At 44.2% G+C, this 18,300-nt stretch overlaps 1 protein-coding gene across 1 annotated transcript in view; it reads right to left on the reverse strand.

The window, feature by feature from the left end:
* UPP1 (uridine phosphorylase 1) overlaps positions 1-17,971 on the reverse strand; it is a 42,965-nt gene extending 24,994 nt beyond the window's left edge. The window contains exons 1-3 of the mRNA XM_073332732.2: positions 17,673-17,971; positions 17,222-17,317; positions 14,089-14,156 (exon numbers count right to left, since the gene is read on the reverse strand). Coding sequence (XP_073188833.1) covers positions 14,089-14,141 — 53 coding nt within the window. The 5' untranslated portion in view covers positions 14,142-14,156; positions 17,222-17,317; positions 17,673-17,971. The remainder of the gene's footprint in view (positions 1-14,088; positions 14,157-17,221; positions 17,318-17,672) is intronic.
* Positions 17,972-18,300: the final 329 nt, after the last annotated feature.

The raw sequence follows: 18,300 nt of genomic DNA on the forward strand, positions 1-18,300 counted from the left end.
GTCGTCTTGGCCAGGGACAGAACAGGAATGGAGCCTTAGAACTTTTAGTAAGTAATCTAGCTAGGTATGTGTTAGATTATGATTTCTTTAAATGGCTGAGAAAAGAATTGTGCTGAATAGAATAACTATTTCTGTCTGTGTATCTTTTTTGTAACTTAAGGTTTTGCCTAGAGGGGTTCTCTATGTTTTTGAATCTAATTACCCTGTAAGATATCTACCATCCTGATTTTACAGGGGGGATTTCTTTATTTCTATTTACTTCTATTTTTTATTAAAAGTCTTCTTGTAAAACACTGAATGCTTTTTCATTGTTCTCAGATCCAAGGGTTTGGGTCTGTGGTCACCTATGCAAATTGGTGAGGCTTTTTATCCAACATTTCCCAGGAAAGGGGGAGTGCAAGTGTTGGGAGGATTGTTCATTGTTCTTAAGATCCAAGGGTCTGGGTCTGTAGTCACCTAGGCGAATTGGTGAGGCTTTTTACCAAACCTTGTCCAGGAAGTAGGGTGCAAGGTTTTGGGAAGTATTTTGGGGGGAAGGACGCGTCCAAACAGCTCTTCCCCAGTAACCAGTATTAGTTTGGTGGTGGTAGCGGCCATTCCAAGGATAACGGGGGTAATATTTTGTACCTTGGGGAAGTTTTGACCTAAGCTGGTAAAGATAAGCTTAGGAGGTTTTTCATGCAGGTCCCCACATCTGTACCCTAGAGTTCAGAGTGGGGGAGGAACCTTGACATGGTGGCGCAGCGGTGGGATTAACCTGAAATCATTTTGAGATCCAGTTGAGATTTTTTGAACTAGAAATACAGATTTTAAAAAGGAATTTTTAGGAAGTCCAGAAGGCAGCTTTGAAACTGAAAGCAGCTTGGTTTCTCTCTGCTTTGTGGCCAAGCAGAGACAAAAGGGGATTATCTTGTGAATTGCAGGTTTCATTTGCCTGGAGGCAGGGTACTTAACTCCTGCAGGGAAATTCACAGTCTTCCAACCCAGAGGTTTGTTTTTTTTTTCTTTTCTTCCTAAAAGTAAATAGGGGGTGTGTGCTCTACCCATTTGCCTGGAGACAAAAGTGGCAGGGTTTTTTTTTTAGGATTTTGATTTTTTTGTTTTGTTTTACAAGGAGCACAGGTTTGAAAAGAAATTTTTTTTTTTCTTCGTTGGGCTGGGTAAGCAGGTTTCCAAGTAGTTGGAGGTTTTTTGGCTTTAATTTGGGCCCAGAGCAGAGACAAGGGAATTGTCTTTTTCTGTAGGCTGACAATCACTATCAGAGAATAGGTATTCTATTCCAGCACAGCAAAATTTTACAGCCAAGTTTTGTTTGTTTATTTCTAAACCTCAGGTGTAAAGTTAGTTAAAAACAGAGAGGTTAGAATGACCAAATCCTCAGCTCGACTACAGCTGGAATTAGCCAAATTTCAGGCTGAGGAAAAACAAAGGGAACATGAAAGACAGATAGAACTCATGCGGCTGGAGAAGGAGGTACAGGAGGCTGCACACAAGAGGGAAATGGAGGCAAGGAAGCATGTGGAGGAGGAGAAGGAAAAAGAGAGGAAGCATGTGGAGGAGGTGGAGAGGATAAAGGCCCAGCAGAATATACCAACAAACCCTAGCAATCCTTCTCCAGGTACCACTTCCCATCCCAGAAAGTTCCCCACCTACAAGGCAGGTGATGATACTGAGGCCTTCTTAGAAAACTTCGAAAGGGCCTGCCTTGGGTACAGCATCTCTACTGACCAATACATGGTAGAGCTGAGGCCGCAGCTCAGTGGACCCTTAGCTGAGGTAGCAGCTGAAATGCCTAAAGAACACATGAACAAGTATGAACTGTTTAAATCCAAGGCGAGAGTCAGAATGGGGATAACACCCGAGCAGTCTCGTCGGAGGTTCAGAGCCCTAAGGTGGAAACCAGACATGTCATTTACCCGACATGCCTACCACATTGTGAAACATTGGGATGCCTGGATATCAGGAGCAAGTGTTGAATCTCCAGTAAATTTGCCCTTCCTAATGCAAATGGAACAATTCTTAGAGGGTGTTCCTGAGGAAATAGAAAGATACATCCTAGATGGGAAACCCAAAACTGTAATCGAGGCAGGAGAGATTGGAGCCAGATGGGTGGAGGTGGCAGAGAAGAAGAAAACTGGTCGCAGTTGGAGCGGAGACCAGAAGGGACCACCCCAGACCACACCCTATTACCGGGGGCCGCCCAAAGCCCCACCTACCTCCCAAAGAACCCTCCAGACCCCTTATCGTCCCACCACCCCGTTCTCCAGCAACCCTCCTCGTCCCAGTGACCCGTCAGCTGGACGATGTTTTAAGTGTAACGAGCTGGGGCATGTAAAGGCCAACTGCCCCAAGAACCCCAACAGATTACAGTTCATTGCACCGGAATCACACCAGAGGTCCACAGGCCCAGATACCTCCCAGATACCCTTGGAGCGGAGGGAAACTGTGAGTGTGGGCGGGAAGAAGGTCACCGCGTGGAGGGACACCGGAGCACAAGTGTCAGCTATCCATGCTTCCTTAGTGGACCCCAATTTAATCAACCCAGAGATCCAAGTGACGATTCAACCCTTCAAGTCCAACTCTTTCAATTTGCCTACAGCCAAGTTGCCTGTCCAGTACAAGGGCTGGTCAGGAATGTGGACTTTTGCAGTCTATGATGATTATCCCATCCCCATGCTGTTGGGGGAAGACTTGGCCAATCATGTGAAGCAGGCCAAGAGGGTGGGAATGGTCACCCGCAACCAGGCTAAACAAGCCGTGAGGCCTAGCTCTGTTCCGGAAACTTCTATCAGGACCCAGTCAGAGGTGATGGACCTGGACCCCAGGCCAATGTCTGCAACAGCAGTAGTGGATCCAGTCCCAGAGACCCAGACGGAACCAGTCCCAGAACCGGAACCAGCCGAACAACCAACACCAGACCCCGTGTCAGCACTGAATCCAGTACTTGCAACCTCAACACCAGAGGGCCCCACCGAACCTGAACTGGCAGCAGCCGATAACCCTACACAAGAGGCTCAGCCGGAGCCTGAATCCCAACATAGTGCACCAGCGGAGAGCGGTTCACAGTCAACAGAAACAGCTCCATCCCCTATATCGCTTCCAGAGGGACCAAGCCTAGGTCCACAATCCCATGAGGAACTGATGTCTCCAGCATCAAGGGAACAGTTCCAGACCGAACAGGAAGCAGATGAAAGCCTCCAGAGAGCTTGGACGGCGGCACGGAGCAACCCACCGCCTCTCAGCTCTTCTAATCGATCCAGGTTTGTTGTAGAAAGAGGACTTTTATACAAGGAAACTCTTTCTGGGGGACACCAGGAAGACTGGCATCCTCAGAGACAGTTGGTAGTTCCAACTAAATACCGGGCCAAGCTCTTGAGCTTAGCCCATGATCACCCTAGTGGCCATGCTGGGGTGAACAGGACCAAAGACCGTTTGGGGGGGTCATTCCACTGGGAGGGAATGGGCAAGGATGTTTCTACCTATGTCCAGTCTTGTGAGGTGTGCCAAAGAGTGGGAAAACCCCAAGACCAGGTCAAAGCTCCTCTCCAGCCACTCCCCATCATTGAAGTTCCATTTCAGCGAGTAGCTGTGGATATTCTGGGTCCTTTTCCGAAAAAGACACCCAGAGGAAAGCAGTACATACTGACTTTCATGGATTTTGCCACCCGATGGCCGGAAGCAGTAGCTCTAAGCAACACCAGGGCTAAAAGTGTGTGCCAGGCACTAGCAGACATTTTTGCCAGGGTAGGTTGGCCCTCCGACATCCTCACAGATGCAGGGACTAATTTCCTGGCAGGAACTATGAAAAACCTTTGGGAAGCTCATGGGGTAAATCACTTGGTTGCCACTCCTTACCATCATCAAACAAATGGCATGGTGGAGAAGTTTAATGGAACTTTGGGGGCCATGATACGTAAATTCGTAAATGAGCACTCCAATGATTGGGACCTAGTATTGCAGCAGTTGCTCTTTGCCTACAGAGCTGTACCACATCCCAGTTTAGGGTTTTCCCCATTTGAACTTGTATATGGCCGTGAGGTTAAGGGGCCATTGCAGTTGGTGAAGCAGCAATGGGAGGGATTTACACCTTCTCCAGGAACTAACATTCTGGACTTTGTAACCAACCTACAAAACACCCTCCGAACCTCTTTAGCCCTTGCTAGAGAAAACTTACAGGATGCTCAAAAAGAGCAAAAAGCCTGGTATGATAAACATGCCAGAGAGCGTTCCTTCAAAGTAGGAGACCAGGTCATGGTCTTAAAGGCGCTCCAGGCCCATAAAATGGAAGCATCGTGGGAAGGGCCATTCGTGGTCCAGGAGCGCCTGGGAGCTGTTAATTATCTCATAGCATTCCCCACCTCCAACCGAAAGCCTAAGGTGTACCATATTAATTCTCTAAAGCCCTTTTATTCCAGAGAATTAAAGGTTTGTCAGTTTACAGCCCAGGGAGGAGACGACGCTGAGTGGCCTGAAGGTGTTTACTACGAAGGGAAATGTGCTGGTGGTGTGGAAGAGGTGAACCTCTCCATGACCCTTGGGCGTATGCAGCGACAGCAGATCCAGGAGCTGTGCACTAGCTACGCGCCAACGTTCTCAGCCACCCCAGGACTGACTGAACGGGCATACCACTCCATTGACACAGGTAATGCTCACCCAATTAGGGTCCACCCTTACCGGGTGTCTCCTCAAGCTAAAACTGCTATAGAACGGGAGATCCAGGATATGTTACAGATGGGTGTAATCCGCCCCTCTGAAAGTGCATGGGCATCTCCAGTGGTTCTAGTTCCCAAACCAGATGGGGAAATACGTTTTTGCGTGGACTACCGTAAGCTAAATGCTGTAACTCGCCCAGACAACTATCCCATGCCACGCACAGATGAACTATTAGAGAAACTGGGAAGGGCCCAGTTCATCTCTACCTTGGACTTAACCAAGGGGTACTGGCAGGTACCGCTAGATGAATCTGCCAAGGAAAGGTCAGCCTTCATCACACATCTCGGGCTGTATGAATTTAATGTACTCCCTTTCGGGCTGCGAAATGCACCCGCCACTTTCCAAAGACTTGTAGATGGTCTCCTAGCGGGATTAGGAGAATATGCAGTCGCCTACCTTGACGATGTGGCCATATTTTCGGATTCCTGGGCAGACCACCTGGAACATCTACAAAAAGTCCTTGAGCGCATAAGGGAGGCAGGACTAACTGTTAAGGCTAAGAAGTGTCAAATAGGCCTAAACAGAGTGACTTACCTTGGACACCAGGTGGGTCAAGGAACTATCAGCCCCCTACAGGCCAAAGTGGATGCTATCCAAAAGTGGCCTGTCCCAAAGTCAAAGAAACAGGTTCAATCCTTCTTAGGCTTGGCCGGTTATTACAGACGATTTGTACCGCACTACAGCCAAATCGCTGCCCCACTGACAGACCTAACCAAAAAGAAACAGCCAAATGCTGTTCAGTGGACCGGAAGGTGTCAGAAGGCCTTTAACAAGCTTAAAGCGACACTCATGTCTGACCCTGTACTAAGGGCCCCAGACTTTGACAAACCGTTCCTAGTAACCACAGATGCATCCGAGCGTGGTGTGGGAGCAGTTTTAATGCAGAAAGGACCTGATCAAGAATTCCACCCTGTAGTGTTTCTCAGCAAAAAACTGTCTGAGAGGGAAAGCAACTGGTCAGTCACTGAAAAAGAATGTTATGCCATTGTCTACGCTCTGGAAAAGCTACGCCCATATGTTTGGGGACGGCGTTTCCACCTGCAAACCGACCATGCTGCACTAAAGTGGCTTCACACCGTCAAAGAAACTAACAGAAAACTTCTTCGGTGGAGTTTAGCTCTCCAAGATTTTGATTTCGACATCCAACACATCTCAGGAGCTTCTAACAAAGTGGCTGATGCACTCTCCCGTGAAAGTTTCCCAGAATCAACTGGTTAAAATCGTCCTTGAGATGTGAAAAATATTGTTAGTCTTTATGTACTTGGTAGTATATTTAGAGATGCATGTGTCTTATTAACTCTGTTTTCCTAGAGCTCCAGGAAGAAATCCCAGCCAGTGTTTCACCCTAGCTGAGATTTGGGGGGCGTGTCATAAATATAAAGGGAAGGGTAAACCCCTTTGAAATCCCTCCTGGCCAGGGGAAAGCTCCTCTCACCTGTAAAGGGTTAAGAAGCTAAAGGTAACCTCGCTGGCACCTGACCAAAATGACCAATGAGGAGACAAGATACTTTCAAAAGCTGGGAGGAGGGAGAGAAACAAAGGGTTTGTGGTCTGTCTGTAGTCGTCTTGGCCAGGGACAGAACAGGAATGGAGCCTTAGAACTTTTAGTAAGTAATCTAGCTAGGTATGTGTTAGATTATGATTTCTTTAAATGGCTGAGAAAAGAATTGTGCTGAATAGAATAACTATTTCTGTCTGTGTATCTTTTTTGTAACTTAAGGTTTTGCCTAGAGGGGTTCTCTATGTTTTTGAATCTAATTACCCTGTAAGATATCTACCATCCTGATTTTACAGGGGGGATTTCTTTATTTCTATTTACTTCTATTTTTTATTAAAAGTCTTCTTGTAAAACACTGAATGCTTTTTCATTGTTCTCAGATCCAAGGGTTTGGGTCTGTGGTCACCTATGCAAATTGGTGAGGCTTTTTATCCAACATTTCCCAGGAAAGGGGGAGTGCAAGTGTTGGGAGGATTGTTCATTGTTCTTAAGATCCAAGGGTCTGGGTCTGTAGTCACCTAGGCGAATTGGTGAGGCTTTTTACCAAACCTTGTCCAGGAAGTAGGGTGCAAGGTTTTGGGAAGTATTTTGGGGGGAAGGACGCGTCCAAACAGCTCTTCCCCAGTAACCAGTATTAGTTTGGTGGTGGTAGCGGCCATTCCAAGGATAACGGGGGTAATATTTTGTACCTTGGGGAAGTTTTGACCTAAGCTGGTAAAGATAAGCTTAGGAGGTTTTTCATGCAGGTCCCCACATCTGTACCCTAGAGTTCAGAGTGGGGGAGGAACCTTGACAGGAGCGTCATGTACCTTTCCTGGCCATCCCATGTTGATGTTGGTGAAACGTTCCTTGTGATCCACCAGTGCTTGCAGCACCATTGAAAAGTACCCCTTGCGGTTTATGTACTGGCTGCCTTGGTGGTCCGGTCCCAAGAAAGGTATATGCTATATCCCCACCACAGTCAGGGAATCCCATTGCAGCAAAGCCATCCATTATGACCTGCACATTTTCCAGAGTCACTACCCTTGATAGCAGCAGCTCAGTGATTGCGCTGGCTACTTGCATCACAGCAGCCCCCACAGTAGATTTGCCCATTCCAAACTGATTCCCGACTGACTGGTAGCTGTCTGGCATTGCAAGCTTCCAGAGGGCTATCGCCACTTGCTTGTGAACTGTGAGGGCTACTCTCATCTTGGTATTCTTGTGCTTCAGGGCAAGGGAAAGCAAGTCACAAAGTTCCATGAAAGTTTCGTAGCCACTAGGAATCATCCCAGACCCGCAACACTATGCGGTCCCACCAGTCTGTGCTTGTTTCCCAGGCCCAGAATCGGTGTTCCATGGCATGAGCCTGCCCCATTGCCACCAGGATGGCCAAATTGCTGGGGCCCATGCTTTGAGAGAAGTCTATGTCCATGTCCTCATCACTCTCGTCACCGCGCTGCCATCGCCCCCTGCCTGCTTCTGGAGGTTCTGGTTCTGCATATACTGCATGATAATGTGCGAGGTGTTAACAATGCTCATAACTGCTGCTGTGATCTGAGCGGGCTCCATGCTTGCCGTGGTATGGCATCTGCAGGAGAGCAGAGTTGCAGGGGAAGCAGTAGTTGGATGACAAGTTTTGCAGACCTACTGCACCATCTGCTGCCAGGACACAACAGCTGAGCGGGCTGCACGCTTGCCGTGGTAAGGCAAGACAAGAGCAGCCGAGCAGAGTTGCAGCGGAAGCAGCGGATGACGAAGGTCATTTTGAGGACCTGTGAGACCACCAGGAGAGCAGAGTGGCAGTGGAAGCGGTGGATGATGATGGTCATATAGAGGACCTGCGAGGTAGATTCATAGCACCAGGAGAGCAGAGTGGAAGCGGAAGTGGTTGTTCGATGACAATAGTTTGCAGCCCTACTGCACCGTCTGCTGAAAGCAGTATGACGCGCGCACGGAAAAAAGGCACAAAACGATTGTCTGCCATTGCTTTCACGGAGGGAGGGGCGACTGACGACATGTACCCAAAACCACCTGCGACAATGTTTTTGCCCCATCAGGCATTGGGAGCTCAACCTACAATTCCAAGGGGCGGTGGAGACTGCGGGAGCTGTGGGATAGCTACCCACAGTGCAATGCTCTGAAAGTCGACGCTAGCCACGGTACTGTAGACGCACTCCGCCGACTTAATGCACTTAGTGGGTGTCAAGGTTCCTCCCCCACTCTGAACTCTAGGGTACAGATGTGGGGACCTGCATGAAAAACCTCCTAAGCTTATCTTTACCAGCTTAGGTCAAAACTTCCCCAAGGTACAAAATATTACACCCGTTGTCCTTGGACTGGCCGCTACCACCACCAAACTAATACTGGTTACTGGGGAAGAGCTGTTTGGACGCGTCCCTCCCCCCAAAATACTTCCCAAAACCTTGCACCCCACTTCCTGGACAAGGTTTGGTAAAAAGCCTCACCAATTCGCCTAGGTGACTACAGACCCAGACCCTTGGATCTTAAGAACAATGAACAATCCTCCCAACACTTGCACCCCCCTTTTCCTGGGAAATGTTGGATAAAAAGCCTCACCAATTTGCATAGGTGACCACAGACCCAAACCCTTGGATCTGAGAACAATGAAAAAGCATTCAGTGTTTTACAAGAAGACTTTTAATAAAAAATAGAAGTAAATAGAAATAAAGAAATCCCCCCTGTAAAATCAGGATGGTAGATATCTTACAGGGTAATTAGATTCAAAAACATAGAGAACCCCTCTAGGCAAAACCTTAAGTTACAAAAAAGATACACAGACAGAAATAGTTATTCTATTCAGCACAATTCTTTTCTCAGCCATTTAAAGAAATCATAATCTAACACATACCTAGCTAGATTACTTACTAAAAGTTCTAAGGCTCCATTCCTGTTCTGTCCCTGGCCAAGACGACTACAGACAGACACAGACCCTTTGTTTCTCTCCCTCCTCCCAGCTTTTGAAAGTATCTTGTCTCCTCATTGGTCATTTTGGTCAGGTGCCAGCGAGGTTACCTTTAGCTTCTTAACCCTTTACAGGTGAGAGGAGCTTTCCCCTGGCCAGGAGGGATTTCAAAGGGGTTTACCCTTCCCTTTATATTTATGACAGTGGGGACACACACAATTGACTATATAAAATCACTTTCTAAAAAATCCACTTCTATAAATTCAACCTAATTTCGTAGTGTAGACATGTAATAGGGAGTGCTACCAGCCCTGCCTAAAATAATTTCATAATAAGCAGTGAAACTGGTTGTGGAGCCTGCAAGGCTAGGGAGGAGGTGAGGATGGGGGTGTGGTAGGCAGGTACAATGTGCATCACACCCTCCTGCCACATGAAGAAACTGCAGCAAAGTTCATATGGCATGAGGCTGTATTATATTTCAACCAGCCCTCCCACCTTCTTGAGGATTTGAGGGGCAGTCCCTGTGGAAATCCCAGGCAGAGTGGATCCATTGGAGCCATGCACCCAGACCATAGTGGGAGGAAAGCAATGACAGAATTTGAGTAGGGGCTGGCGAGACTGGTGACAACACAAATGGGGATCTGAAAGAGGAGATAAGAGAGACAATGTGGAAGAAATGGAAATCAAAGACAACATAGTAGGGAGAAAAATACTGAAGAGTAAGAGAAAACAGAGAATAGAGTGTAAAAAAGAACAGAAAGGGAAGAAAAGACATAAATAAAGACTGGTTTCAGAGTGGTAGCCATGTTCATCTGTATCAGCAAAAACAACAAGGAGTCCTTGTGGCACCTAGTCTCTAAGGTGCCACAAGGACTCCTTGTTGTTTTTTTAAATAAAGACTGATAAACCATTTGTCTAGAAACAGCTCCTCTGACTAGTTAGTGAAAAGAGGTGGTGCATCCAGAAAAACCTGACTGAGGAACTAGAATATGCCAAGAGCAATGGGAAAATATCAAATCCTTGACACTTTGATACCCTCACATTAAGTTGAATGCAGACCAGATAGAGGAAAATTATATATGCAAATTCTGTATTAGGCCATGGAAACTTTGCAAAAGTCAGCTTACAAAGTGAAGCCATAGCAGGTTGGAAACTCTAACTATTAGCCAGAAACTGGTGTAGACTCTTGGTGTACCCCTCAAAGTACTTTGTGATTATGGATGCCAATTTTGGTTGGACGAATTCCTGGAGATATCATTACATGACATAATCTTTTATTAAAGATTAATCTTTCATTCTTGGAGACTCCAGACCAATCCTGGAGGGTTGGCAATCCTATTTATGATACACGAGGCCAAAGGCCCAGTGCCTTCTGCACCCAGAATCATGAACTAATAGCTTAGGCTTTGTCTACACTTGAAAGTTATATCTACATAGTTACGTCAGTCGGGTATGAAAAAACCACAGCTCTGACCAATGTAGCTATGCCAACATAGCATTGAGTGTAGACGCAGCTATGTGGACAGAAGAATGCTTCTGTTGAGGTAGCTATCATTGTTCAGGGAGCTGGTGTTCCGACAATGACAGAAAAAAAACCCTTCCGTCAGCGTAGGCTGAGTCTACTCTACAGGGGTATGCTGACATAGTCTCTGCAGCGCACACATATCCTCAGTAATGCATACCCTGGAGTGGCTCATTTCTGTTGGGAATATGGCTTAGTAAATTTAGGTTTAATCTTTAAAAAAAACAACAAGTCAGTTTTATGGAGGTTTATGTAACATATCCTTCCAGTAGGGAAATTAGTTCCCAGTGAAAGAATTGGAGAAAATAGGGAAATGTTATAAACATTTTTCCCCTAACAATTTGAATATATGAATAGTTTAATTTTTTCCTAACAATTTCTCTCTAAGATTCCCTGGGCTATGTAGTCCCCTTCTCCCCCTCCCATCCTCTCTGCAGAGAGTCAGATCTGTGAGGTTGTGGAAGGGAGCTGAAGGAGATTTTAACCAGTAGTGTAGTCAAGGGTAAACCGAGTTGCCCACTTCTCATTTGGGGAATATGGAGTTTAGTTTAGGTTAGTTTACCTACTTCTTTTTTTACTCCTACACCACTGTTTTAAACTGACCCATCCCACACAATGTGACAAATCACCCTTTCAAAATCAATTCACTGTCTTTTAGAAAAACTAAATGTTCATTAAGCAACAGTTTTTCATTTGGCTTTAACAAGAGACAATGGCTGAAAAAGCAGATTGGCATTTTGGACAGTTTAGCCATGCGCTCTCCCCACATCTCACTGGTTCTAACTGTCCTCAGAAAGTACTTGGGTTACCTTTGTTCTCCTATTATCCCTCCCCGTATTTAACACACTTGGTGTAGGGATGATGAGGTTGCAGCCATGCCCCAGAGAGTGCTGATGATCAGCTATGACATCATCAGAAAGGCCCAGCTGGCTCTGCAGATTGTGGCTTTGGACAATCAGTGTCCCCAGACCAATACTCCACAGTATTACTCAGAAGTATTTCTGCCAGATTACATGGGACTTAACCTCTTTGTACCAATAATACAGAGCAATTACTTGACTATGGTGATATTTGCTGGAGTCACTGCAAGATTCAAACAGGATGTGTTTTAGAATCATTCAACAGTTTGTTTTAGCACGTGCAGAAAACATTTTCTTTTTATTTGGACACCAGCCCCTTCGTGATAAAAGCGCAACCCAAGACACAATGAAGTAAACTGTAATACACTAATCTCTCTCTCTCTCTCTCTAGATATATGTTAGGGCTTTTGATTAATCACAGTTAACTCACGCGCTTAACTCAAAAATATTAATCACGATTAAAAAAATAATCGCAATTAATTGCAGTTTTAATCGCAGTGTTAATAGAATACCAATTGAAATTTATTAAATATTTTGGATGCTTTTCTAAATTTTTATATATATTGTATTTTGTGTTGTAATTGAAATAAAAATGTGTGTATTATTTTTTATTTTAAATATTTGCACTGTAAAAATGATAAACAAAAGAAATAGTATTTTTCAATTCACCTCATACAAGTACTGTAGTACAACCTGTGTCATGAACGTGCAATTTACAAATGTAGATTTTTGTTTTGTTACATAACTGCACTTAAAAACAAAACAATGTAAAACTTCAGAGCCTACAAGTCCACTCAGTCCTACTTCTTGTTCAGCCAATCGCTAAGACAAACAAGTTTGTTTACATTTACAGGCAATAATGTTGCCCTCTTCTTATTTAGACTGTCACCAGAAAGTGACAACAGGCATTTATATGGCACTTTTGTAGCCGGCATTGCAAGGTATTTACATGCCAGATGTGCTAAACATTCGTATGCCCCTTCATGCTTTGGCATGTGTTGTAATTGAAATCAAGATATCTGATAATGTAGAAAATATCCAAAAATAAATGGCATTCTATTATAATTTAACAGTGCAATTAATCCCGCAATAATCGTGATTAATAAAATTAATTATGAGATTAATCACACGGTTAACAATAATATAATACCATTTATTTAAATAGTTTTGAAAAATACTATTTCTTTCATTTATCATTTTTACAGTGCAAATATTTGTAATAATAATATACACTTTGATTTCAATTACAACACAGTATACAATATATATATGAAAATGTAGAAAGACATCCAAAATATTTAATAAATTTCAATTGGTATTCTATTGTTTAACAGTGGGATTAAAACTGTGATTAATTGCGATTAATTTTTTTAATCACGATTAATTTTTTTGAGTTACTCACATGAGTTAACTGTGATTAATCAACAATCCTAATATATATAAATCCACAAATATTGTCAAATTCACAAGGCATGTTTCAACACCACTGTCTTCATGATTGGCTTTAATACTGTGTCCCTCCCTCCTTCTGTCTGCATTTTGTCCTTATAGGGCCACACCCTTTAATCAGATGCATACAGATGGACCCCTGCACCCACAGACACCTAGGGCCTTGGGCTCCAATCTTGCAAACACTTACGTACGTGATTAACTTTACTTCAGCAAGTAGTGCCATGAGTTTACGATAGTAAAGTTTTTGCAGCACTGAAGCATTACATGGTAAGCTCTTCAGAGCAGAGAACTTTTCCTCTTGCATCTGTGTGAAGTGCCTCCCACATTTTAGGTGCCAGCTAAGTAAATAAAAAATATCTGAGGGCTAACCATTAATCTTTGACACTCAGTTTCTTATACCAACACAAATCTAAAGAAAGAATGAGATAATTGGATTGAAATATTTGTTCAAAATTCCAAAATACATGGGATGAAATTCTGGCACCATTCAAGTCAATGGTAAAGCTCTCATTGACTTCAGTTGAGTCAGGGTTTCATGCACAGTCTACACTCGATTTTCCAGTATAAGTATACTGGTATAAAGAAAAGGAGGACTTGTGGCACCTGAGAGACTAACAAATTTATTTGAGCAACAGCTTTCGTGAGCTACAGCTCACTTCATTGTAGCTCACGAAAGCTTATGCTCAAATAAATTTGTTAGTCTCTCAGGTGCCACAAGTCTTCCTTTTCTTTTTGCGGATACAGACTAACACGGTTGCTACTCTGAAACCTGTCTTTATACTGGTATAGTTATTCTGGCAAACCCTTCTAAATTAGACACAGCTTATACTTCAAGAGTGCTGGTGTCTGAACTAAATAAAACTATACCTGCCAATGCACTTTTTTGCCAGTATAACTGAGTCCACACTAAGGCTTTTCCCAGGACAAAAATGTTGGAAAGAAATCACGTGCCTAACTGATATTACAATAGCAGTGAAAGTTTTGAGCTTAGACCTGGCCGCAGTCCACATATGTGCTGTAGAGTTTTACTATTTAAAACATTAGGTTATGAAATGAAAAACATGCTATTTGGGAGGAGTTAAAAGTGGTACATTTATATACCTTCAAAGTAGATACTGAAATTAGTTTTGGTTCTTACTTTGATGACTGTTCATCCTCAGTCTTCTTCTCAGCTGTTATACCAGGTGCCATTTTATACAGTTAGACCTGAAGGAAGAAAACAGTGTATGGTACTTCAGTGACAAAATAAGGCCCTGATCCTGCAAAGATCTACATGCATGCTTAATTTTACACACTGCTTAGTCCCATTTTAAAATTAGTTTCATTAATTGTAACGCAGATGTTGCATCTAGTCTACATAGTCATTACTCTTAACTATAAAACATTAAATAAATACATTAATAATAAGGTCCACACATAATACAGCTCCTTCAAAAATGGTGAAATTTCAACAATTTTTTAAAATATGCATTTATCCAAAATTAAAATGGACAATTTTACAGCTGATGCCAGCGGGTTAAATATCTCTGCATCAAAACTTGAACTACACAAAGACATTTTTTGTCATTCTTATGCAAAACACATTCTGTATGACTAAGACAAATTATAAAATGTCGTAAAGGAAGTTCTGCATCATTGCTGAGCCCAAATGAGTACACAAATAAATGGGAGGTGAACACTATTGAGTCAAATCTCTTCCTTAAAGAAACACTCAACCTAATGACTGCAATAGAAGGAAAGAGTCAGATTTTGCAACAAAATTACAAAATATTTTTTTTCCGAGAAAGAAACACACAAGATCTGATGAAAAAAGCCCGAATATTTACATGTGGGAAAAGAGAAGTGTGTTGCCCCTTTTTGACCCCAGTGGCTAGTTAAAAGTTTGGGGCCCTGGGGATGTTCCAGTTGGAAGCAGAAATTGATTGTCTAGTATTTTTCTTGATGCAGCCTGTTTACTTACAAGGAATGAGCAAAGTCCCTATGTCTTTGAATGTGGAAGGAACCAAGAACGAAAGGGGCAATTTCTTAGGCTATGTCTACACTATGGACCTTACAATGACACAGATGTACTGCTGCAGCCGTGCCGCTGTAAGGTCTCCTGTGTAACTGCTCTATGCCAGCGGGAGAGAGCTCTCCTGTCGAAATAATTAAACCACCCCCAATGAGTAGTGGTAGCTTTGTCGGCGGGAGAGCATCTCCCACTCACATAGCACTCAGCTTTTGTGAGTGAAACATGTCGGTTGGGATAAAAACTTTGCCAACAGAAGTACTAGTGAAGACAAAGCCCTAGTCTACACCCCCCACGCTATGTGAGCCAACACCAGACCCCAAAGTGCTCTCTCTAACTTTTTTTCCCAGGGTCACACTGTGATTAGTGGCTCGGAGCTCCTACTTGGCTTTCTTGCCTCTCCCTCTGTCTGTCCTCAGTTTGTATGTGATCTCTAGACACACACACACACATACACATCTGTCCTCACTTTGTCTGTGATCTCTTTCTCTACACACACACACACAACCTACCCGTAAAAATATTCAGACAAAAGTTCCCGGGCAGGTTCACACAGGGCAGGTTGTTTTAGGCGGGGGCTTATGTTCACAGTTATGTTAACTGGGGTTTTAACTCAACTTATAACAAGTTTTACCCCGCTCATAACAAATTATTGAGTATTGGGAATGTGTTGATGCTTAGAGGAATGGTTTTTCCTTTATTTAGGGTAATCAGCTTTATCAAAAGAAACTATATTAAAATGCATAGAGACATTGCAGTAAACTATAAGAGTACTGGGTCAAATTTCATCACCAGTTACACTGATCCAACCCCATGGACTTGCCTCTGTTATTATAGTCAGGCATCATTACAAGTGCTTAACAGAGGAAGATATCACTGTTAAATGGGTTAATATCTGCATAAAGTCATGCTACACTTTTAGGCAATTTTTGATCCAAGTATGTGAGAGAACTGGAATTGTATTATTTCCAATAATAAGAATGTATAATTGTATAACTAATATATTATACTTATGTATCTAGGCTACATTTGATCCCAGTTGGAGAAGAAGACTTTCACATTCTGTTTAGTGCCTAAACTGATGAATGAATAAATGATTTTTGAAGTAAATTTACAACAATTTAAATTATTTTCAGGACTTTTAATTTTGGATCTTTAATCCTCTTTACTAATGGAATCAATATTCACTTCAATACGCTAGTGTGTTATAGATCGCTAGATGCATAGATTAATACAAGCTACTAAAATAGAAAATATTACTTAAAAGAAAAGGAGTACTTGTGGCACCTTAGAGACGAACCAATTTATTAGAGCATAAGCTGCCACAAGTACTCCTTTTCTTTTTGCGAATACAGACTAACACGGCTGTTACTCTGAAACCTGTCATTACTTAAAAGAAAAATTTTCATTTAAGATAGCCATGGAAACTGTTTTAACAATCTTCCTTTTCTATGATACAATTTACATTAGATAGGTGTTAAGAAATTATTGTTTTCTGAAGAAGGTACACAGTATATAGTACAAAACAGGTGCAAATTTCAAAACTAGAAGTAGATTCCCTATTTTAATCAGTGTTCAGATTTGATGATTAATATTTTACAACTATGCAAAGCCCATAATTTTTACTGTGGCTTTCTTTGATTAATGTCTTATCAGTACTTTTTTTAAAATAGGAGCTAACTCTCAGGTTCTGCTCTATCTCCTGTTAAACTCATTGGAATGACTCCTGCTGACCTTAACAGGAGTTGGTTAAGCCCTCAATTTTCAGTGTGAGCATATTTTTATCTCATCCTTAAGTGATTGCTTCCATTATATAGCACTTCTGCAATAGGCTTTCCGTTCATATTGTATGCCTACTTCTGTATCACTCAGATAATGACAGTTCAGTATGGGTTTCTTCACATGAGGAACCCCTAGCTGATCTGTTAGTCTAATTGTGAAACACGGGTATACTTTGCTCCAAAGAAAAACTACCTCCCCGGCCAAACAGCTGACCCCATAAAGCTCTCTCTACCAGTACCAGCACAAATTCTGGCATTTCATAAAAGAACAGTACAGTGCTGTTGGTTTCAAGATTCATCTCCTCATCAGCAAGGGGAGGGACAAAGAAATGAAATCCCAGTTCCCACAAGGGGCTTCCAGTACCGGATTTTTAACTAGGAATGATGAATATTGGGCACAATAGCAACCGACACACTAGGCATCTCTCCGCCCAGTTAAAGGGGGGCATTGCTTGGCTTCCGTTGCACCAGCTGTAACCTACCTTGCGGGGAAGGAGAAGCCGAACTCCAGCGGCTGCCCAATTCCAGCGGCTCTCAACGGTATCTGAATGGCGCAAGCTAGTGCGCCGGTTTCCAAGCTGGGAAGGAAACAGGGGAGTCAGGTCTCTGGCAGAGGTGGGTGCCGCTGCTGGACCAAGCTCCGGGACGAGGGAGCGGCAGGAGGTGGGCGAGCAGCATATGCCCTTAGCAACGGCACGGCTCCTTTTCACTCCTCCCTGGCTGCGGAAACCGAGTGCCGTGAGTAAGCACCTTGCTCTGTGCCCTCAGTGCCCTTTCCTGGCACCGCCCCGCCGCCGCCGCCGCTCGGGCTCCTCCTGGCCCCCGGGAAGGGCACGTAGCCCCGCCCCAGCGCCGCGGCGGCGGCTCTTGCCCGGCCGCCTCTCGCAGCCCGAGCCGTGCGGAGAAGGGGTTTCCTCCGTGCCCCGCGCTCACCTGCGGCAGGTGAGGGAGCCGGCGGCGGCGGCTGCTGCGGCGCCTCTCGGGTCGCGACCGGCTGGGGGCTCCGGTCTCCCTGCGTCCCCGTCGCCGCTGCCTTCTCCGGCTGCTGCTGCTGTTCCCACGGTCACCGGGCTGCCGCCGCCGCCGCGGGGGACACTGCACGGCGCGGCGGCGGTGTCTGGGGAGAGGCGGGTCGGGCTGAGCTGCCTGTTTCTCCCGCCCAGGCTGAGCAATGCTGGAAAAGCCGGGCCGGAGACGTGAGAGAGTGACAGGGCGTGGAGGGTTTCAGCCGGTGGTTCCCAGGATGTCTCTGTGACGCGTGTGTGGGCGGGCAACAAAGAGTGTGTCGTGTGTGTGTGTGTGTGTGTGTAAAGCAGGACAGTTGCGTGTTTCATTCTCTGTGCATGCTGCAACTGTGGGTCACCATGCTTGTGCAAGTAACTGTGGGTCACAGAAAGTGTGCGAGTCTGTGTGGACTTGGGAGTGTTAATTACGTATGTGATACGATGGGTATATATTCAATTTATTGTGTAACAGGAAGCATGTGTGTTTACAAGTGTATATAAGTGTGTGTTTAAAACTGTATATACCCCACTACACATACAATCACCCAGGTGTAACA

This window comes from Lepidochelys kempii, chromosome 2 (assembly GCF_965140285.1).
Source record: "Lepidochelys kempii isolate rLepKem1 chromosome 2, rLepKem1.hap1, whole genome shotgun sequence".
Taxonomy (NCBI): Eukaryota; Metazoa; Chordata; order Testudines; family Cheloniidae; genus Lepidochelys; species Lepidochelys kempii.